At 45.9% G+C, this 23,847-nt stretch overlaps 1 protein-coding gene across 1 annotated transcript in view; it reads left to right on the top strand.

Moving 5' to 3' along the window:
* Window positions 1-23,847, top strand: part of crocc2 (ciliary rootlet coiled-coil, rootletin family member 2) — a 266,817-nt gene that overhangs the window by 171,377 nt on the left and 71,593 nt on the right. The window contains exons 27-29 of the mRNA XM_078210134.1: window positions 1,130-1,250; window positions 4,758-4,921; window positions 9,010-9,450. Coding sequence (XP_078066260.1) covers window positions 1,130-1,250; window positions 4,758-4,921; window positions 9,010-9,450 — 726 coding nt within the window. The remainder of the gene's footprint in view (window positions 1-1,129; window positions 1,251-4,757; window positions 4,922-9,009; window positions 9,451-23,847) is intronic.

Raw genomic sequence — 23,847 nt, 5'->3', positions numbered from 1 at the left:
ACACGGGGAGAATGTGCAAACTCTTCACAGACAGTGAACCAAGGCAGGAATCAAACCCGGGTCCCTGGCACTGTGAGGCAGCAGTGCTAACCACTGTGCCACCATACCTTCCTCCTGTTTTGTGCTTCCAAACACACTGTGGTTTCAAATTGAAGCAACTTAATCCCATTCTGTGGTACTCCAAGAGGAAGGAGTGTGGCAGAATGATTTTTGGTTGCTTCTATTCTTAACTTCGATCTGTCTTGGGAAGCAGAACAAGAGTGAGGTGTCTCTTTGTTCAGCAAATGATAGCACACACTAAGTGCCAGAGAGTGAATCTGACACTTGTGTGCATAATAAAAGCCGAGGAAAGGAAACCTTGAGAGATGCATTCTTATCCAGAGAGGGAAATAACTTCAGAATGTCCTCAGGATAGTGAAAAAATATCTTTAGGAGAAAGAAAATCTTCTACATGGCACTACAAGACAAGCCAAAACCTTAACATGCAGAAAATTACTATTTGAAGTGTAGTCACTGTTCTGGGGAAGATGAACACAATAACCAGCTTGAACACAGCAAGATCTCAGAACTGAAAATAACATGAAAGATCAGTTCATTTATTTTTTTTGATAAAGTTGATTGACTGGAACACCAAGGAAAGCTTTGAATTGTGGCATGGGATCTTTTGCATGTCACTGGAATAGACAGACCTACAACCGAGCATTAATGCCTCATAGAAAGACAAACACCTGTAATAGCGCAGCAACTTCCTCAGAGTTGCACTGTAGTATAGACCAACTTATGTGGCTGATCACCAGAGTGGGTTTGAATATGCAACTTTCAGATTCTGAGGCAAGAGCCCCAAGATTGCAACAAAGTCTATTACCTAATAAAAATGAATTCTTCCAAATAGGAAAAAGCACCTTCCAGCCTAAAGGTGCACAAATCTGACATCTCTCTTTCAAAATATTTCAATGATACTTGTCCCCTGGCTTGACAAGGTGCCTGTTTGCGTGATAAAAGCTGGGGGTTTGGTACGGTTCTGCCCATCTTTGGCCCGTGCGCACAGTCAGGCTCTGCATGTCCTTTGACTGCAATGCATCCAGTCAGGAGGAGGTTTTAAGAGCTGGTCATTTGCTTTCCACCTTAGGATGAGGCTCAAATTCACCTGGCTAACCTGGCAAGGCAGCTTGCAGAGATGGAAACTGACCGGGACCGGACAAATGCACGTGTTCAGCAGCTCCAGAAATCCTTCACTGAGGCAGAGGAAGGTCAGTGAAAAAATGGGAGAACTGTAGATAGGAACGCTATGAGGAAGAACTTGCACTCAGTTTTCGGGGGCTGGGGGGAAGGATCACAGGCAGGAGCGAGCAATCCTGCGAGAGCCCCAAAACACGGTTTAGGCCGGTGAGATTTCCCATTCTAATTGTCCCTGCCAATCACATTTCACATCGGGATCCCAATTTGAATGCATTTAAATATGACTATCAGGCCTTTACACCTGATAGTCCTCCTCACCATTAGGTTGCCCATTCCTCGCATCAACGTGAATTACGACAGGTCCCCCATGACGTGTACCTGGCGAACAGATCCCACCAAAAGCGTGCAGATAACTACATCACCCAGGGGGGAGAGGGTCATGCCCAGGCAGTACCCTGGCACTGTCCCCTGTCACTTCCTCAGGCACTGCACTCTGGCACTCCCCAGGCAATGCCAGGGGCAGTGCCCAGGGGTAGTGCCGGGGATGTTCTGTTGAGGGTGGGGGAGGGAGTATTCTGTGGTGGGTGGGGAATGGGCACGGTCCATGATGGGTGGGGGAGAGCGTTCTATTTTTAATTTCTAAAAGGGCACCCTGATCTTTTAAAAACGAAGTTGCTGCCAGCATGATGTTGTTCTTTAAACAAAGTCCCGAACAAAATGGCGGCAGAGCCACCCTTGGGCTCAGCAGCTTCTACGCTGTTTTTCCCACCCGCTGCGCCACTCTGCAAAAGAAATGAGAAAGTTTCACTCTAACTTTCTGGAGGGTTCCACTGTGGGTCTTGGAGCCTGGCACTGTGCTGCTAAGCCAGCCAAATCTCATGATTCCCCCCATTTATTGAGCTGCCCCTTTCAGCTATGCTTTCGTGTGGAGGGTGCCAAACAAAGGAAAGGTGCTGCTCGAAGGAATACAGAGAAATTCAGGCAGTTAGTCACCAGTGGGGTTGGGCACCTGTTCCCTGTTAGTGGTGAGCAGGAGTAAACCCCGCTGGAGGGAACCACTCCCGGTGGCAGAGAGGGGTGAGACACCAGCGGGCCTGGAGAAATCAGTCCCGGACTTGCTAATCATATGGAAATGGAGATTTCCATGTGATAATCAGCTCCATGCCAATTTCCAGTGCAGAGCTGATTACGTGAAAAAACCTTCTTCCCGAGATGCGTGGAGGCCATGAAGCCCAGCAGGAAACCCGCAGAATGACCCACACTGATGTCTCCTGGCCCGCTGCGCTACTCAAGCAGCAGCAGGCTGGGAGAATCGCCCCTAACGTTTTTGCTTAATCAGCTCTGGCGCATAGCTGATTATCATATGGAAATCTCCAAATGATTAGCGGGCCTGAGACTGAATTTTCCGGGCCCATTAGCGTCTCTTCCTCACCAAAGGGGAACAGGCGGCCCGAGAGAAGAGAACCATTGAGCCCACCCCAGGAGTTGGGGGTAAGGGGGGGGTGCCCTATGGGCAGTGGCAGCCTGGCATTCCCCAAGGGGAAAACTAGCATTGCCTAAGAGGTGCCTTGGCACTGCCCACCAAGCAGTGGGAGGAATATATTGGGGGGGGGGAGGGGGGTTGCTCATTGGAGCCTGGACCTGCTGCCACTCTGCCAGAAGATCGGTGGGGAGAGAGGGAGGGAGGGTAATCGGGGCTGGCCATCTGAGTTAGAGGGTTCTGGGCTGCCCGGGGCGGGGGTGTTGGGGAGATCGGGGCTGGCAGGGGGAGGTGGGGGAGGGGACATAGGGACTTGTCGGGGAGGGCTTGGAGACCAGCAATTGGGGGGTGAGAGAGCCAGAAAGCCAGTGATAGGGGGTTTGCAGGGCTGGCCAGCAATCTGGAGGCTGGCAATGGGGGGGGGCCACTACGCAGGCGCCAATTTCCATGCTGACAGATCGGCACATGCGTAGTGGCCTGCTGAGCACTATGTTGCCGGCCTCGTGGGCGGGAATGGGCCCCATCCACAGATTTCCAAAGTGAATCATGCTCGGGCACTCTGTATGCACAGAGTGTCAGAGATTCATTCTGGAAATCCTGCTAAAAAAACTGACGGGACTTAATCTCATTCTCCTGCTCATTGGGAACTTTGAATTTTTTTGGGAGTATTGCGGCCATCCCTTTTGAGAAAGTGAAGGTCAGGGCCCCTGGAAGTCAAGGGCATTTTTCCATTTAGTACTGAGCCATATAGGCCTAGAAATTCCTGTGCTGGATTAATGGTCAGTGTTAAGTTAGTTTGACAACACTTGGACAATGTAACAACCATGGAATCAAAGAATGATTACAGCATGTGAGAAGCCATTCAACCTATCACATCTGTGCTAGCACTCTGCAAAAGTGACTTGTCCAGCCCTACTCTCCTGCCTTTTTCCTATCATGATGAAAATCTTTCGTCCTCTGATAACTGTCCAATTGTCTTCTTGAATCCACAATTAAATCTTCCTTCATTACATTGACAGGCAGTGCATTCCTGATCCTAACCACTTGTTGCATAAAAACATTTTTCCTCATGTCGCCCTTCTGCTTTTTCCAGTCACCTTAAATCAATGTCCTCCAGTGCTCGATCCTTCCCATCTGGTTTCTCCCCATCTACCCTCACCAAACCCCTCATGAATTTGAGCACCACTATCAAAACTCTTCTTAATCTTCTCCTCTCCAATGAGCACAGCACTAACACTTTCAATCTCTCCAGGTAATTGAAATTCCTCATCCCTGGAAACATTCTCATGAATCTTTTCTGCACTCTTCCTCATGCCTTCACCATCCTTCCTGAAATGTGCCCAGAAGTGGATGAGGTACTCCACTTGAAGCTGAACCAGTGTTATTGACATTAGGACATAAGAAATAGGAGTAGGGCACATAGCCTGTTGAGCCCGCTCTGTTATCCAATACAATCATGGCTGATCTTGGGCTTCAATTCCACTTTCCCATGTGCCCACCACATTGCTTCATTCCCAGAGAAACCAAAAATCTGTCTAACTCAGCCTTAAACATTTTCAACAATGGAGCATCCACAACTCTCGAGGATAGAGAATTCTAAAGATTCACAATGCTTTGAGTGAAGAAATTCCTCTTTATCTCGGTCCTAAATGATCAGCTTCTTCTCCTGAGAAAGTACCCCGTGTTCTATATTTCCCAGCCAGGGGAAACAGCCTCTCAGTTTCTGCCCTGTCAAGCCCCTTAAAGTTAAAGTTTATTTATTAGTCACAAGTAAGGCTTACATTAACACCTCAATGAAGTTACTATGAAATTCCCCTCAATGAGATTATCTCTTATTCTTCTAAATTCCAAAGAATTTAGGTCCAATTTACTCATCATTGGACAATCCTCTCAGCCTGGGGAGCAATCTAGTGAACTTTCACTGTACTGCCCACAATGAGACTATTTTCTTCTTTAAAAATGGAGACCAAATCTGTGCACAGTATCTCACAGTCTCTCTCATATTTTACCCTGTTGTATTCATTGGTCTGCTTTTAAATTTCCAAATTGTTCCAAAGAATAATGTGCAAAGTTCTAATATCAATATTTTGTTTCAAAGGGAAGCGTGCGTTAGATGGGAGGCTGAACAATGCTCAAACTACGCTCATGCTGCAAGAAGAAACTATAAGGCGTGGAGAAAGAGAAAAGAAGGCCCTGGCTGAACAGGTGGCCTCATTGGAACGAAACCTGCATTCATGTGAGGGAGAGAAGCGAGCACATCAGGTAATGGTTCCTGAAGGAAAGGTTGGGCAGAATTGGTGGCCAGTGTCCAATGTGGATGGTCACCATCCCTGTATTAAGCTGAAGAATTCATACTGATTTCAGTCCCTCAATATTTCACAAGGAAAGTTAATTTTCTTTTCACTGTAATTGAAGGCTGTCAGTATTGACCAATAAAATATTTGGAAGGTGGCGTTGAAAATTATTGAAACCAATTCAATTTCATAGAAGACACTGAAGGCAGTTGGAACCCATCCGATCTTTGCTTTCTCCCATTGTTGGCTGCACACAAACTTGAGACAGGAAAGTCCTCAAGGCCAGGGTGGAGCCATATAGTGCGACGAGCTGTTCAACAGTCCAATGATTCCGACAGGACCGCAAACTCCCACCAGCGTAAAATTTTGTCTGTGACTTGATGAGTTTTAAGCGTTGCAGCAACTGGTGCAATTACTTAATATTTGTGCTTGAAATAAATTTTACATAACTTATAATGGGTGGCACAGTGGTTAGCACTGCTGCCTCACAGTGCCAAGGGCTGTGTTCAATTCCGGTCTCGGGTCACTGCCTGTGTGGAGTTTGCACGTTCTCCCTGTGTGTGCATGGGTTTCCTTCGGGTGCTCCGGTTTCCTCCCACAGTCCAAAGATGTGCAGGATTGATAGATTAGCCATGGTAAATGCAAGGGGTTACTGGGATAGGGTGGGGCAGGAAGGGAGATGGGTATGGATAAGATGCTCTTTCGGAGAGTTGTTGCAGACTCGATGGACTGAATGGCCTCCTTCTACATTGTAGTGGTTCTATAACTAATAAGCCACTAAAATGTAGCTTTTATATTCTTCTCATTTTTGATAGAGGAATTTTACAAGGCATGTGGCACAATGGTTAGCACTGCTGCCTCAGAGCGTCAGGGACTCGGGTTCCAGTCCAAATGGTCTCTTTCTGCACTGTAGGGATTCTATGGTTCTACGCCAACTGTTGCCTCACATGAAGCCTTACTTTCCTCTGGGCTGCTTTCAAGCACCTCCTAGAACCCTACAGTACAGAAGGAGGCCATTCGGCCCATCAAGTCTGCACCGATCACAATCCCACCCCAGGACCTATCCCCACAACCCCACACATTTACCCTGCTAATCCCTCTAGCCTACACATCCCGGGACACTAAGGCAATTTAGCAAGGCCAATCAACCTAACTGGCATATTGGAGTGTGGGAGGAAACCGGAGCACCCGGAGGAAACCCATGCAGACACGGGGAGAATATGCAAACTCCACACAGACATGACCCAAGCCGGGAATCGAACCCAGGTCCCTTGAGCTGTGAGGCAGCAGTGCAAACCACTGTGTCACCGTACTACCCACGGTGAGGAAAGGAGTGTATTAACCAGCTGCAAATGCATGGCTTGGAGATTGGGTTGAATTGATTATATGACTTGAACAAATTTGCATGGAGAATTATGATAATTATGATAATTGTCAAAATATAGGAAATTGGACCAAATCAGTTTGCTGCTAATGGGTAGATAGATGCCTGAGACCTCTACACCCAGGAACTAAATTTCTCATGTTCAATGCTCACAGCATCCAAATCTATCATTGGCTACACCTTTGTTTCTGTATTCTAAGACTGATCATTTATTTGAGATGATCTTATTGCCTTCATCCAGCATAAGTTTTTTTTAAATTTGATGATAGTTTACCACGTCAGCTTGTTGAATTGAGCTGTTAATCCACTTGCTGCAGTATAGGGCAGCATGATTGGCCACTAGCTCATCTCCATGTTATCTATATCTCAACATTGGACATATCACTATGAGAAGATTTTAAAGATTATTTTCATGGGATGTGGCGAGGCTCACATTTGTTGTCCATCTCTAATTGCCCTTGAACAGCTCGGCCATTTCATAAGGCAGTTAAGAGTCAACCACATTGCTCTGGGTCTGGAGTTACCAGACCAGGTAAGCTTCTTTCAGAGAAGATTCCCTTCTTCTTAAGGGCATTAGCAAATCAGATGGGATTTTATTGATAAATTCTGTGGATTGTGCACATTCTCCTTGTGTCTGTATGGGTTTCCTCTGGGTGCTCCGGTTTCCTCCCACAGTTCAAAGATGTGCGGGCTAGGTAGATTGGCCATGGTAAATTGCTCCTTATTGTCCAAAGATGTGTAGGTTAGGAGGATTAGCATGGTAAATATGTGGCTTATGGGGATAGGATCTGCTCTGTCGGAGAGTCGGTGTAGACTTGATGGGCCGAATGGTCTCTTTCTGCACTGTAGGGATTCTATAATGATTACCATTATTGAGACTGGTTTTCAATATCAGTTTTTTTTAATGAATTTAAATTCCACCACTACCTATGATGGGATTTGGACCCTGTTCCCGAGGGTATTAACCTGGACCTGGATTACCAACACAGTGATATTCCCACTGCGCCGCTGTCTGCCCATATAAATCCCAAATAAGTACATGCTATTTTACAGTAGGACACTGACTAACTCAGGGCCACTCTTATTCAAGTAGAGGCATTGGCTGAGAACCAGGTAACTTCCCTACTTCCCATGGTTCAAGAATATTGATTGGCACAAGATAACCGAGAAGGAAGAAAGAACCCATAGTCATTGCTTTTATGAAAGAAGAAAGGAAAAAGATGAACAATGGGAAGGCTGATGCCTTTCAAATTGTCACAACCAGGTGAGAAAGAATGAACTGGCGCCCCTCTGTTCAGCCTCCTCAGTTGGCCGCAACAAAGATGTGTTAAGCTTCTTTTTCACGAAGATATGGCTTTTTGAAAATCAGAATGTATTTAACCAATTAAGCTGTGAGTAATAAGGAGCCAATGAAACAAGTCTTGAGTCAAAGAGCAAATTTATTAACTCTGAAATCTGAGGGAAAACTCATAAAAGCACAATTTTGAACACACAAGTATCAGAAATAAGGGAAGTTAGAATCCAGTAAAATATGTTAAAACAATCCACAGTTAACCTGTTCTTGAGGTGTCAATTTTTAAACATTGCGGCTGTTTTAGAAACATAGAAACATAGAAACGAGAAGCAGGAGTAGGCCATTTGGCCCTTCAAGCCTGCTCCACCATTCATTTTGATCATGACTGATCACCAAGTTCAATATCCTGATCCTGCCTCCCCATATATCCCTTGATCCCTTTAGCCCCAAGAGCTATAACTATTTTCTTCTTGAAATCACACATTTTGGCCTCAACTACTTTCTGTGGTAGTGAATTCCACACATTCACCACTCTCTGGGTGAAGAAATTTCTCCTCATTTCAGTCCTAAAAAGTTTACTCCTTATCCTCAAACTATGACCCCTAGTTCTAGACTCCCTCACCATCGGGAACATTCTTTTTGAATCTACCCTGTCTAATCCTGTTAGAATTTATAAGTTTCAATGAGATCCTCTGTCACTCTTCTAAACTCCAATGAAAATAATCCTAACCAATTAAGCCTCTCCTCAAATGAATAGATTAGCTGGTTTTGTGGATGCTGTCAGATTTAGAAGATGTTGCAATTATCACAAGATCTCGGTTCGTTGGTAGTTTTCTCATAACATTAGCTTCTGAACTAAGTAATACACTTGTTCCAAATGAGAGAAACAGAGAGAGAGAGCCCAGCTTTCATGTTTCCTCTGCTGAAACCTCTGCAATCTCTACAGTGGCTGCAGCCTGGCATGTTATACTTCGGCTATTGTGTATTTGCTAAAGGTTTTGAGTGGGTCTGTCTGTAGCAGCCATTATTTTAATACCCTGCGCTTTACATTGTCGTGTCTCTTCCTTAAACAGTGGTGAATTTCAATGGGTGTTTGAATTACAGGAAATGTCTCTCTTATCACACTTCCCTGAAGGTGATCTGTTTGATTTTCATCTTCACCTTGAAGGTGGCCTCTGTATCATTTCAAATTTCAAAATTTCCAGTCAGTTCAAATTTTGAAAACCATCTTTTCAAAACTAAAGAAGCATAGCCTCATGGTAACAATGATGGTGATAATAATGCCAGGGATTGACATGAAGCCTGCATGCTTAAGGTAACTATGCCAATCTAGGAGATTGGAAGTGTGATGTTTATCTCTAACATTTATCAACTGCAGGAGAAGATCAATAAGATGAAGGCAAACGAGACAAAGCTGGAGGCCGACAAGCGCAAGCTCAAAGACACACTGGAAGCATCTGAGAGTCGTATCACCAAATTGGAGCTATTACGGCGCTCCCTAGAGGGCGAGCTGCAGAGGGTGCAGTTGACGCTGGACGACCGTGAGACGGAAGTCCAAGTCCTTCAAGACCGAATTGAGATGCTTCAGCATCAAGTGGCTGATGGTGAGACGAAGGCCACCTCTCTCCAGCTCACCCTTGACCGGCTGACAATGACCCTGGCCAAAACTGAGGAAGGTGAGAGTCACCTGAAGGACAAGGTACAGAGTCTGTCGCTGACTCTCTCGGACACGAGTGCTGGAGCAACAGTACTACAGGACCGAATTTCTCAGCTTCAGAAAGCACTAACATCTAGTGAACAGGACCGACGGGTACTTCAGGTAAAAGCTAATCCATTCTTCAGATCAGAATGTCATATTCTCAGATCAGAGGGTCATATTCCCTCTCTACATCCATAAATTCCATGCTTCAGTTACCTCTAGACATGATATTCTAATGTTCTGGCGGTTTGCCTTCCCCAAATTTCAAACAAAACTCTTGCTGCCTGCAAGACTTGCATCATGTCTCCTTTAGTCATCACTCTTATGCACGCTACTTACATTGCCTTCTAGTCCAGCAAATCCTCAATTTTAAAATGACTGTCCTTCAGCTAAATCTCTCCACGACTGGCCCATTTCTATCTCTGTAGCCACCTCCAGTTCTACAACTCTCCAATAACACTGTGTTCTTCCAATTCTGACCTCTGAGAAATCACCAACCTTAATCACTCCCAACATTGATGGCTCTGCCTTCAGCTGCCTGGGTCTTAAACTGTGGAATTCCTCCCTGAACCTCTGCATCTCTCTCTCTGCTGTTTTAGGACACTTAGCTCTCGTGAGCAGGCTTGTGATCACCCTTTCTGATATATCTTTATGTGGCTTGGTATCAAATGCTGTCTGATAAGTCTCCTGTGGAAACTCCTTAGGAAATTTTACTGTGTTAAAGGTGATAGAAAAATGGATTGTTGTTTTTATAGCAGGCCAAATATCAACAAGATAGCAGATGGAGCATAATACAGGAAGTTTAAAATTTTAAAGTTTATTTATTAGTGTCACAAGTATGCTTACATGAACACTGCAATGAAGTTGCTGTGAAAGTCCCCGAGTCATCACACTCCAGCGCATGTTCAGGTACACTGAAGATAATTTTCTTTTAGCATGGTCAATGCATTGAACCAGCATGCCTTTCGGACTGTGGGAGGAAACCAGAGCACCTGGAGGAAATCCATGCAGACATTACACAGACAGTGACTCAAGTCAGGAATTGAACCCGGTCCCTGGCGCTGTGAGGCAGCACTGCTAACCACTCTGCCACTGTGCCGCCCTCACTGTGCCACCATGATGCCCTCCGTGAAGTTATTCATTTCGGTCATAAGGATAAACTATTAGAATATTTTTTTAAAAATTGAGAAACTTGTAAGTGTTGATGTTCAAAGAGATAGGGTGTGCTTGCACAAGGAACACAGAAGATTAGCACACAGGTGTAGCAAGCAATTAGGAAGGCAAATGGCATGTTGGCCTTCATTGCAAGAGAATTGGAGTCAAGAATAAAGAAGTCTTGCTAGGGTTGTACAGCATTTTGGGTCTCACCTCACCTGGAGTAGTGTGTGCAATTTACATCTCCACATTTAAGAAAGGACATACTTATATTGGAGACAGTACAGCGAAGGTTCACTAAATTGGTCCCGAAGGTGAGGGGGTTGTCACATGATGAGAGGCTGAGTAAATTGTGCTTATATTCTCTGAAGTTTAGAAGAATGAGAAACGATCTCATTGTAGCCTATAATTCTGAAGGGGCTTGACAGGGTGAACAGTGAGAGATTATTTCCACTGCTCCAGGAATCTAAAACACAGGGGCACAGTCTCCGGATAAGGGCTCGATCATTCAGGACTGAGATGAGGAGAAATTTCTTCACAGAAAGGACTATGAATCTTTGGAATTCTCTACCCTAGAGGGTGGCGGATACTCCACTGTTGAATATATTTAAGGCTGGGATAGACAGATATTTGGGCCGGAATTGTCCGATGTAATTCACCCTGCCACCACTGCTAGCAAGAACAAAGAATTTGATGCTCAGCAGCAGGACTGGAGAATCTCAGCCATGAGTGAGGTGGAAAATTTGGCTCTGGGTGGGAAAGTGGAGTTGTGTCCCAAGATCAGCCTTGATTGTATTGAATGGTGAACCATAGTCGTATTGAGTGGCAGAGCAGGTTCGATAGGCCACGTGGTCTACTGCTGCTCCTATTTCTTATGTTCTGAGAAGTATTGGGCATTGAACCAAAAAATGCAGACTCAGAGTGATCAACCCATAAGCAATACTGCTGATCGGAAAATATATTTTCACACAGACGAGTGTCCAGTTGCAATAGCTACAACAACAGTTGGTGTTGGAAAAGTATCTGACTGATAGTGAGATCAAGAAATAATAATGTAGGTGCTGGAAAGCGAAAAATAAAAACAGAAAGCTACTCAACAACTCTGACAGCATCTGTATCGGAACAGAATTCAGTCAATCCACATTTTGGTTCAAGATTCTCCCTCACGACAATCACTCAAAATGAGACTTGAAGTCATGGGGGAATGCTGTATCATCATCATGATATTTGCTACCAAATAAACCTGTTGGACTTTAACCTGGTGTTGTTAAAACTCTTACTGTGTTCACCCCAGTCCAACGCCGGCATCTCCACATCATGACTACCATTGACACCGCAAACTGCCGGCTCCAAGTGGAGAGGATCTCCAAGAAGATCGCGCATATCGACATATGGTATTTGCTACCAAATAAACCTGTTGGACTTTAACCTGGTGTTGTTAAAACTCTTACTGTGTTCACCCCAGTCCAACGCCGGCATCTCCACATCATCATCAGGATGGCAGGCTTTGGGCTGGGGTCACCACTGTCTGTAGACAACATCAGGCTAGAGGTAAATGATGGAGGTGTTTGGTTATCTTTGAAAATTATTGGATATTGTACAGAGTTTTTCCATTGATCAATAGTTGGCACATAGTTCACAATAGCTTATTGTCCATGGACTGCGTAAAATGGGCTCATGATGTCATACTCCACATATTATCCCGTTGAGAAGCAGGAATCAAGGTGATACAGTCTACATGAGCAGTGTTCTGATTGGTTGGCAATTGTCCTATTCCAGTTGGCTTTGTTTTAAGATGCAGTAATAGTCTGAGGTTAATGGTAATAAAGTACAGAGTGTAACTAACAAGACTGGAATTACACTGCCCCTGCTCTGCTTTCCCCAATCATAATAAACACTCTCAGAACAATAAAAATATTTTATTTTAAGTTTTTAAAGTACCCAAGGGATCCAAGCTAACTCTTTAAAATCAGCTTCACCCTAAGCTGAAATTAAATCTCATTCAGTGGTAAACCAAATTTGTGTGGAAAGGGCTTCTGAAGTTTGGAGTGTTTTTTTTAATAATTTGTTCTTGGAATATGACCGTCATTGGCAAGGGAAGCTTTTGGTGCCCATCCTAAACTGCTCTTGAGAGGGTAATGGTGAGCTGCCTTCTTGAACTGCTGGAATCAATGTGGTGTAGCTACACCATGATGTGGAGATGCCAGCGTTGGACTGGGGTAAGCACAGTAAGAGTTTTAACAACACCAGGTTAAAGTCCAACAGGTTTATTTGGTAGCAAATGCCATTAGCTTTCGGAGCGCTGCTCCTTCGTCAGATGGAATGGATATCTGCTCTCAAACAGTGCATACAGAGACACAAAATCAAGTTACAGAATACTGATTAGAATGCGAATCTCTACAACCAACCAGGTCTTAAAGATACAGACAATGTCTCCAGACAGGACAGCCAGTGAGATTCTGCAAGTCCAGGAGGCAAGCTGTGGGGGTTACTGATAGTGTGACATGAACCCAAGATCCCGGTTTAGGCCGTCCTCATGTGTGCGGAACTTGGCTACCAGTTTCTGCTCAGCGACTCTGCGCTGTTGTGTGTCGTGAAGGCCGCCTTGGAGAATGCTTACCCGAAGATCAGAGGCTGAATGCCCGTGACCGCTGAAGTGCTCCCCCACAGGAAGAGAACAGTCTTGCCTGGTGATTGTCGAGCGGTGTTCGTTCATCCGTTGTCATAGCGTCTGCATGGTTTCCCCAGTGTACCATGCCTCGGGACATCCTTTCCTGCAGCGTATCAGGTAGACAACGTTGGCCGAGTTGCAAGAGTAGGTACCGTGTACCTGGTAGATGGTGTTCTCACGTGAGATGATGGCATCCGTGTCGATGATCCAGCACGTCTTGCAGAGGTTGCTGTGGCAGGGTTGTGTGGTGTCGTGGTCACTGTTCTCCTGAAGGCTGGGTAGTTTGCTGCGGACAATGGTCTGTTTGAGGTTGTGCGGTTGTTTGAAGGCAAGAAGTGGGGGTGTGGGGATGGCCTTGGCGAGATGTTCGTCTCCATCAATGACATGTTGAAGGCTCCGGAGGAGATGCCGTAGCTTCTCCGCTGCGGGGAAGTACTGGACGATGAAGGGTACTCTGTCCACCGTGTCCCATGTTTGTCTTCTGAGGCGGTCGGTGCGGTTTTTCGCTGTGGTGCGTCGGAACTGTCGATCGATGAGTTGAGCGCCTTATCCTGTTCTTATGAGGGCATCTTTCAGCGTCTGGAGGTGTCTGTTGCGATCCTCCTCATCCGAGCAGATCCTGTGTATATGGAGGGCTTGTCCGTAGGGGATGGCTTCTTTAACGTGTTTAGGGTGGAAGCTGGAGAAGTGGAGCATCGTGAGGTTATCCGTGGGCTTGCGGTACAGTGAGGTGCTGAGGTGACCGTCCTTGATGTAGATGCGCGTTTCCAAGAATGCAACCGATTCCGGAGAGTAGTCCATGGTGAGTCTGATGGTGGGATGGAATTTGTTGATGTCATCATATACTTGTTTCAGTGATTGTTCACCATGAGTCCAAAGGAAGAGAATGTCATCGATGTATCTAGTGTATAGCATCGGTTGAAGGTCTTGTGCGGTGAAGAAGTCTTGTTTGAACCTGTGCATGAAGATGTTGGCATATTGAGGTGCGAATTTGGTCCCCATGGCTGTTCCGTGTGTCTGGATGAAGAACTGGTTGTTGAAGGTGAAGACATTGTGGTCCAGGATGAAGCGGATGAGTTGTAAAATTGCATCTGGAAACTGGCAATTGTCGGCGTTGAGTATTGAGGCTGTTGCAGCAATGCCATCATCGTGGGGGATGCTGGTGTAGAGTGCCAAGACATCCATTGTGACGAGGAGTGCTCCTGGTTCAACTGCTCCATGTGTGTTGAGTTTCTGTAGGAAGTCCATAGTGTCGCGACAAAAGCTGGGGGTTCTTTGTACAATGGGTTTCAGGATGCCCTCGACATAGCCGGAGAGGTTTTCACACAGGGTCCCATTGGTCCTCAGAAGACAAACACGGGACACGGTGGACAGAGTACCCTTCATCGTCCAGTACTTCCCCGCAGCAGAGAAGCTACGGCATCTCCTCCGGAGCCTTCAACATGTCATTGATGAAGACGAACATCTCGCCAAGGCCATCCCCACACCCCCACTTCTTGCCTTCAAACAACCGCACAACCTCAAACAGACCATTGTCCGCAGCAAACTACCCAGCCTTCAGGAGAACAGTGACCACGACACCACACAACCCTGCCACAGCAACCTCTGCAAGACGTGCCGGATCATCGACACGGATGCCATCATCTCACGTGAGAACACCATCTACCAGGTACCTACTCTTGCAACTCGGCCAACGTTGTCTACCTGATACGCTGCAGGAAAGGATGTCCCGAGGCATGGTACACTGGGAAAACCATGCAGACGCTATGACAACGGATGAATGAACACCGCTCGACAATCACCAGGCAAGACTGTTCTCTTCCTGTGGGGGAGCACTTCAGCGGTCACGGGCATTCAGCCTCTGATCTTCGGGTAAGCGTTCTCCAAGGCGGCCTTCACGACACACAACAGTGCAGAGTCGCTGAGCAGAAACTGGTAGCCAAGTTCCGCACACATGAGGTCGGCCTAAACTGGGATCTTGGGTTCATGTCACACTATCAGTAACCCCCACAGTTTGCCTCCTGGACTTGCAGAATCTCACTGGCTGTCCTGTCTGGAGATAATACACATCTCTTGAACCTGTGCTTAATGCTCCCTCCACTCACATTGTCTGTATCTTTAAGACCTGGTTGGCTGTAGAGATTCGCATTCTAATCAGTATTCTGTAACTTGATTTTGTGTCTCTGTGCCCTGTTTGAGAGCAGATTTCCACTCCATCTGACGAAGGAGCAGCGCTCCGAAAGTTAATGGCATTTGCTACCAAATAAACCTGTTGGACTTTAACCTGGTGTTAGAACATACAGCATAGAACATTACAGCGCAGTACAGGCCCTTCGGCCCTCAATGTTGCGCCGACCTGTGAAACCAATGTAAAGCCCATCTAACCGACACTATTCCAATATCATCCATATGTTTATCCAATGACCCTTTAAATGCCCTTAATGTTGACGAGTCCACTACTGTTGCAGGCAGGGCATTCCACGCCCTTACTACTCTGAGTAAAGAACCTACCTCTGACATCTGTCCTATATCTATCACCCCTCAATTTAAAGCAATGTCCCCTCGTGCTAGCCATCACCATCCGAGGAAAAAGGCTCTCACTGTCCACCCTATCTAATCCTCTGATCATCTTGTATGCCTCTATTAAGTCACCTCTTAACCTTCTTCTCTCTGACAAAAACAGCCTCAAGTCACTCAGCTTTTCCTCATAAGACCTTCCCACCATACCAGGCAACATCCTGGTAAATCTCCTCTGCACCCTTTCCAATGCTTCCACATCCTTCCTATAATGCGGTGACCAGAACTGTACGCAATACTCCAAGTGCAGCCGCACCAGAGTTTTGTACAGCTACATCATGGCTCCGAAACCCAATCCCTCCACCAATAAAAGCTAACACACTGTGTTGTTAAAACTCTTACTGTGTAGCTACATCCACAGTGCTGTTAGGGAGGGAGTTTCAGGATTTACACCCAACAACAGTAAAGGAACGGCAATATACATTGAAATCTTGCTGCCATTTACGCCGGCAGGATCTTATGGTTCTGCCAATGACACATCCCCGCTGCAGGATGCCAGGCATCAAGGGGGGCATTCAATGGGAAGCCCCATTGACAATGGCAGGACCATAGGATCGCACCATCAGCGACTGGCCCGCCGCCTCCCGCCACTGTGAACACACCACAGAAGGGAAGGAAATTACCACCCACTGTTCCAAGTCAGGATAGTCAGTTACTTAGTAGAGAACCTTGGGTAAAATTTTAAGAATGGTGAGCAATTGGCGCTCGTCATCTCATGGGTCAGTGCCCAACTTATGACCATTTACGGCCTTAATAAGTGAATGGGTAGCTTTCCCGCCTGTGACCCTGCCTGCCCAAGCATGAAATTGCATCTGGGTTTTGGTGGGTGGGCTCCCAGGGGGAATCCTATCCATTCAAGTTTACACCGCCCCCTCCCCACCCCTCCAACCCCAGCTCTGAACCCGCCTTGGGGTGAGGTAAAATTCTGCCCTTGATATTCCATTGAACCTGCTGCCCTTGTACTTTTAGGTGATAGAGGTTGTTGCTTAGTTAGGTGCTGGTGAAGGAATCCAACAGTAACCAGCTCCTGAGCAGTACTACCATATTTGGCGTTGCCAGCGATATTTATATTATATGAACAATTTTTTTTTTTAATTTTGGGGTGTCTTAAGATGAGGAAATGTGATGCATAAATACAAGTTCTGGTGACTTGTGGGGTAGCTGCAGGAACAAAATGACCACGAAGGGTCCAGATTACTGCAAAGCTCAACTGGTTCATTATGTCCTTCAAGAATGTGAATCACACCATCAATATCCCTTGACAACCCCAAGTCCTAGTCTGAAACACATGACTCTTTTTCTCATTCGTGGGATTGAGCCTCTCTGACTTGACATTTATTGCCCATCCCTAATTGCCCTTGAGAAGGTGGTGGTGAGCTGCCTTCTTGAACTGTTGCAGCCCCTGTGGTGTAGGTACACCCACAGTGCGGTTAGGGAGGGAGTTCCAAGGTTTCCAGTTCCACAGTAGCTAGTTGTATCTTGAGCCACTCATTTACCAAAGTAACTTGTGCTTCCCCTTTCAGTGCTGTGCTCTGTACCAGATGCATTTTGGCACATGGAGGAGCAAAACTCAAAGTGCTAATGTCCTCCACCAATAGAGGCCCTCATCCAGTTATAATCATCAAATATGCTCCTGATTACATGAGGGAGGTCTACTCTTCTGAAAAGTCAGTTTTCCTGACCCATCTTTGCAGATCATGGTTGGCTGTTTCCACTCAAGCAACTGCTGCCATGTAGATTCCATCTCAGAGCGGAAATTTACACTCTCCAAGGGCAAAGCCCCTCACTTTTCATCTGCGTTGTTGTATCTGGCAGCCCGGCTCTGAATAAATCAATATCTAAATTCACTGCAGCATTAGTGTGGGCGGAACAAATAAATCTGAATGAATTCTAGGAAACAATCTTGCGTAGAGGATCCATTTTAACTTTGTATTATATATCGTGTAAAAGACAGTGATAGTGAATCAGCAGCCCAGTTTAATTCTCTCCCAGTTAAAATTGCCACTGACTTCAAAGGAAATAAAAATCATGACAATGTAAAACAGATTGCTGATTTGCTGTTTACACTGTCGTGCAATAACATAATGATTTCTGAAAAATAGTATTCACCCAGCCAAGTCCAGAGCAGTAACCTCACATATGTCCCATTCCAGCAGATTATTCCCATTCTACATCCTTAAAAGTAAAATGAGAATTGAACCTAAACCATCAGCAGTATTTGATGTATCATTAGGCTGCCCCTCAGAGTGAATTAGACATGAATTGGTAACCACCATTCTCCATGCTTCGACCTCTGATCTTGATCGTGATATTAGGAAAACTACCAGCCTATGTAGCATTCCTTACCACAGATAACAGAGAAAATCAGGTTGTGTTATCCTTGACTCAAACTGCCTCCATTAAATCATGTAACCTTCTGAGCTGCAAAATGACTCAAAATCTCAGAGCGAGTCAAGCACATTAATTTTCACATTGGAAATTAACTGTGTGTAACAGAAACACAGAATGGTTACAGCACAGAAGGTTAAAAAATGTTTTAGAACTTTCCAGTAAAACCCAGTCTTGTTCGTCAGTTAAAGAGCTAATCCCTGTCTGGCAGCTACCCATTTGGATCCTGTCAATAATGTTCAATCGGATGGACACAAAGTCTTTCTAGAAACATCTTTGGCTCCAGACCCCTGGTACTAATTGTGTCTCTGTGCCAACACCAAAGAAAATCCAATTCTTCTTGGGTATTTTGAGATGGCTGCTAGCCAACTTCAATGCTCCAAGTTTAGGGAAGACCCAAAAGGCAAGGAATGGGAAAAAATAGCGTAATAACACCATCTGTATCCAATTACCCTGGTGACCCTGTCCAACCTTCACTGAACGTGTTGTGCATGAAGAAAATTGACTTTGTGGAAAATCCTACAATTCACCCTGAGCCCGGGCATTACACGCTGAATGCTTGTGGATATTGCAATGTACTGGGTGCTCACCTAATGTACAGCCTCTGTAATGAGAACTCCTTAAATCTGGACTTAAAATCTTTTTCTATAATAAACTAAGTTTGCAAATAAATTCATTTCATCTATCCCCCCATCTGCTAATCTTCAGTGAGCTATTCCTCTTTATCTCAGGTCTTTCAGTGTGTCTGTCCCTCCATTTGTGATCCTTCGATCTGTCCTTCCCTCCAATTCTGATCCTTCTGTCTCTCCCTCCATCTCTACTCCTCTAATATGTCTATCCTGCCATCCCTGATCTTCTGGTGTGTTTGTCCCTCCACCTCTATATCCATCTCTCCCTCCAGCTCTGATCTCTCACTGAGTCTTTCCCTGCACCGCTGTATGTTCAGTCTGTCTCTCTTTCTGATATTTTGTTTCATATTCTGTTTTAGAGTATGCACAATGTTCTGTTGTAACACTTCTCTGCCCCGGTGTAACTCTGCATTTGAACCAAAAGTTGAAAAAGTCTTACCCGACAAGAATTAACCTTTTATTTCAGTCCTAACTTGCGAACTCTGGAATAAGTGCAAGATTAAATCAGATACAGTCAAGTAGTGAAATAATTACTGAGATTCCTGCACATTTTAGACATGAACAGACGATGTCAGATAGCAACTGTCAAAGAGACTCAGCTTTAATGCCTGAGTCTGCAAGGGGAAATTATTCCAAAGTGGGTCGGGTGAGATTGCGAAGGGAGTGTAGCAATAACAATACTGAGAGCCTCCAGAAGTAAGAATAAGACAACAGCTTTGGGAGCAATCTGACCATGTGGTGTCTGTGACATTGTGCAAAGCTGAGAATGACTCCTTGGGTGCTGTTATCTTTGCTCAGACAAGGAGAGAGCTTTTTATGTGTTTGTCTTGGCAAATGGCCAGTATGCCAAGCGCTGTAATAATCCTAACAGTGTTTGTTTAATAGAGAGCAGCATCAGAGGTGAGAGTGTGGGTGGTGAGGGTTGGGGTTGCGGGGGGGGAGGGGGGGTGGGGTTGGGGGGGGGTGATGAGGGGCATGTTGGAAAGCAGACCTCTCAGTAAAATAGTCTGTCCTCTTAACTCTAACCATTGCTGAATTATACGTAAAGAAATAAGTCACCAACTTTTCCACCCATTTAGCAGGATTTGCAAGAAAGTCTTGACATGGCAACTAAGATCTCACCAGCAAGGCAGGCCACGGCACAGCAGTAGATGCTCTTGCCCCATTGCAGCTCAGGAAGGTGTCTTTTACAGCTCAGGCGTTTATGATGCAGTGCTTGTGATCCAACTTTGGTACAGGAGATTCATGATGCCGGGCATTGTGAGACTAGAATTCACTATTAGTGATTGTTATAAATCTTCCGAGTTCTATGCTGAATATTCTTTCAGGTTTGACATTAGTGGTCTCTCTGGAGAACAGACCTCATGTCCCCTACGATCTGGAGCACATCTTGTCCTATATCTAGTTAAGCGATAGCATGACCTGAGGCATGACATAGAATCCTTGCTGCATACATTGGCAACTATGACCTCACATGTGCCACTTTGTGGATTCTCCTGCCTTCAGAAGGCAGGGAAAAACATTCTAGTGGGACAAGGCACAAATGTGAGCCAACATGGGGGGAAGGGAGGCAATGGCGTCATGATATTGTCGCTGGACTAGTAATCCAGAGACCTGGGGTAAGCACTGGGGACCGGGGTTTGAATCCCACCATGGCACATGGTGAAATTTGAACTTAATAAAAAAATCTGGAATTCAAGACTGGATTCTCCAACCTCACCTGTGCTGGGATTCTCCCAACCCTATGCAGTGAATTGAGATTTGACAGAGCACAAAATTCTCCATTCTTACTGGCAGCAGGAGCGAGGCACGTGAGACCGGAAAATTCCAGCCTAAAAGTCTAATGATGAACATGAAACCATTGGCGATTGTCGGAAAAACCCATCTAGTTCACTAATGTCCTTTAGGGAAGGAAATCTGCCATTCTTACGTGGTCTAGCCGAGATATGACTCCAGACCCACAGTAATGTGGTTGACTCTGAAATGGATAACAAAGAGGGATGGGCAATAAATGCTGGCCCAGCCAGCAATGCCCACATCTCATGAATGAATTTTTAAAAACACTGGTTTATTTTGTATGAAAGATATAATTGAGCAAAATGTAGTTTTCACCATCAGATGAGCCACTGCCCTCAATTCCTTATTCCATGAAAAAAATGAGATTGTACTGACAGATTAGATTGAAGCTTACTTTAAAGCTAGTTATTTGAGATTAACTGGTCCTAGTTTCTGGTTCGATCTACTGGTATTGACCTATCCATTTTGATGTCTCTAATTAAGGGATAGAAAACAAAATACTTTGAAAACCATGAGGTCAGGGAGAGGTTAGAACTACTTAGCTGTCAATCTTCAGTAGTTTCAAATTAGAGCTAATCATAGCATATTTAGTAAATGTCTCAGCCTGTTGGTTAAGATCAAGCATCAGATCAAGCCCAAGGTGGGGTGCAATGCCTTTTCTTATCAGCTTGAATCCAGTATGTCTCTCTCTTGTGGGGACCATGAATTGGATTCATTGTTTTTTGGAGAAAGCACGGAGATAGACTAAGGGTTTGTCTGGTCCACTCTGAGCATTGAGGGAAGGAGGGAGCGGAGATCCCGGCAGTTCCGCACACAAGTGTCTTTCGAGCAACTGTCAACTGTCAGATATCGCATTCCACCAATGGCTCCGAAAGGAGACAGTGTGACACCTGTGCCATTTGTTGCAGGACCTGCCACCTCGGGGCACCCACTCCTGGTGGTTGTGAAAGTGACGGCCGCCTTGAACTTTTACGCCACCAGGTCCTTCCAAACCGCCAGTGGAGATCTTTGTGGCATTTCCCAACCATTGGCCCACAAGTGTGTCAAGGATGTCACGGATGCCCTGTACACCCATGCTGGCCAGTATATTAAATTTGACCTGAACCAGGCCCAGCAGGAAGCCTGGGCTGCAAGGTTCGTGGCCATCGCGGGGATGCCAAATGTGCAGGGGGCGATAGACTGCACCCATGTCACCCTCAAGGCCCCAGTGAAGAACCCAGGAAGATTCATGAACATAAAGGACTTCTATTCAATAAATGTGCAGTTGCTGTGTGACCATCAGCTGAATATCATGCACATCTGCGCCAGACACTCCAGCAGTGTGAATGACAGCTTCATATTGAGGAGTGCTGATGTCCCAGAGGTCCTTGAGGAGAAGTGCAGGGATGGCTCATGGGGGACATGGGATACCCGCTTCGGACATGGCTGATGACGCCTGTGTGGAGGCCTGAGACTGTGGCGGAGACCCGGTATAATGAGGCCCACGTTGCCACCTGTTCAATAATGGAAAGGTGCATAAGGTTCCTCAAAATGGGTTCAGGTGCCTGGACTGCTCTGGCAGGGCATTCCAATATAGCCCCCAGATATTGTTCCACATTATGATGTTGTGCTGTGTCCTACACAACGTGGCGCAGCAGGAAGGAGACCTTTTTGAAGAGGAGGCTGACCAGTCAGGGGTTGCTGGGGAGGAGGCTGCCCAGCAGGAGTAAGAAGAGGACAATGAACAACACCACCCAAGTGCTGGAGGGCTGTTGGCAGCAAGGATCAGGAATGCGAGAGCGGCGAGGGAGGCCTTGATCATGACACGTTTTGGTTACTAGGGGCCTGTGTTGCCGCACATGGGTTCCATTCCCTGCGCTCCCCCCCCCCCTCCCCCACCTTGAAGTCCTACAATCTCCTGCAACAGTGTAACACCAGAGTGGTGGGCCTGGGTGCGCTGTGTTAGTGAGTTTCTGTGGCAGGCAGGAGAGTGATGACGACCCGCTACGCGCCATTGTGATGATGCGCTGGTGTAAACTAGTCTAACTCTTACCTGAGCTCTGCATGCACGCTGGCACCTGAGCCAATGTCTGGGTGGTGGGTAAAGGAGCAATGAATCCTCATTGCAGGGCCCCAGAGCGGGTGGGGTCAGGGGGTGTAGTGAATCTCTTGTGGGTTCTGGGGATGCCATGGCAGATGCTGTAAGTCACTGCCAATATATGCCACCTGCTGCAACTAATGAATTATTTGAGCGCCTTGATTTTCTCAGTAGCAGTACGTTGAGGGGGCCCCCCCACTGACATCAACACGTAGGGTCCGTAAGGCGGCCAATTAGCTTGTTAGAGGCTAATTAGAGACAGGTGTGGGGTGAAATAGCATTTATTGTTGCCAACAATAGTGCTTTCAAAATAAGTGATAATATAAAAAGTGGGGAGTTAGGTGAACTAAAAATCTGCCTGTGGCTTGCGAGCTAACTCAGAACTCCCTTACATAGAGCCTAAAATGGCAAGGGAATGGGAACCTATTAAAGGAGTCGGGAGGTGGTCGGGGGGTGGTGGGGGGAGGGGGGGGCGGGGTGGGATCAAGGAAAAAAACCAAAGGCAGAAAAGTGAACAAGAAAAATGATAGGCAGAGAAACCAAGGTCCAAATTCAAACAGGGCCTCAGTGAAAGATAGTGGAAACAGGACAAATAATGTTAAAAAGACAAGCCTAAAGGATTTGTGCCTTAAAGCGTGGAGCATTCGTAATAATGTGGATGAATTAATCGTGCAAGTAGATGTAAATGGATATGATATAGTCGAGATTACAGAGACATGGCTGCAGGGTGACAAGGGATGGGAACTGAATATCCAGGGGTATTCAGTATTTAGGAAGGACAGAAAAAAAGGTAAAAGCGGTGGAGTTGCATTGCTTGTTAAATAGAAAGTTAACACCACACCAAGGAAGAATTAGCTCCAACAATGTGGAATCTTTATGGGTAGAGCTAAGAAACACCAAGGGACAAAAAACTTTAATAAGGGTTCTATGTAGACTGCCTGTGGTGAACCATCGTTGGTTCCCACTGGATAGTACTGAGCCAGGGTCTGGCCAGTACTACAAGGATGTACATATGTTACTGTTGGGTTGTGCTACTTGTTGCTGATGGGGTTAGGGTGGGGTTGTTACACCTTTGTACTGTAGTGTTGTGGTACATCCCAGTCGGGCTCCGCCTCCTGGGAGAGGTATAAAAGTCCCTGCTCTGGCTGGGACCCCTCAGTCTGGGATCGTGTATATAATTATTGGCTGCTTCATTACAGTAAATAAAAGCCTTTATTTCCCGA

Source organism: Mustelus asterias, chromosome 3 (assembly GCF_964213995.1).
Source record: "Mustelus asterias chromosome 3, sMusAst1.hap1.1, whole genome shotgun sequence".
Classification (NCBI taxonomy): Eukaryota; Metazoa; Chordata; class Chondrichthyes; order Carcharhiniformes; family Triakidae; genus Mustelus; species Mustelus asterias.
Note: the sequence above shows the minus strand (reverse complement) of the source record. Positions and strands in the feature narration are given on the sequence as shown.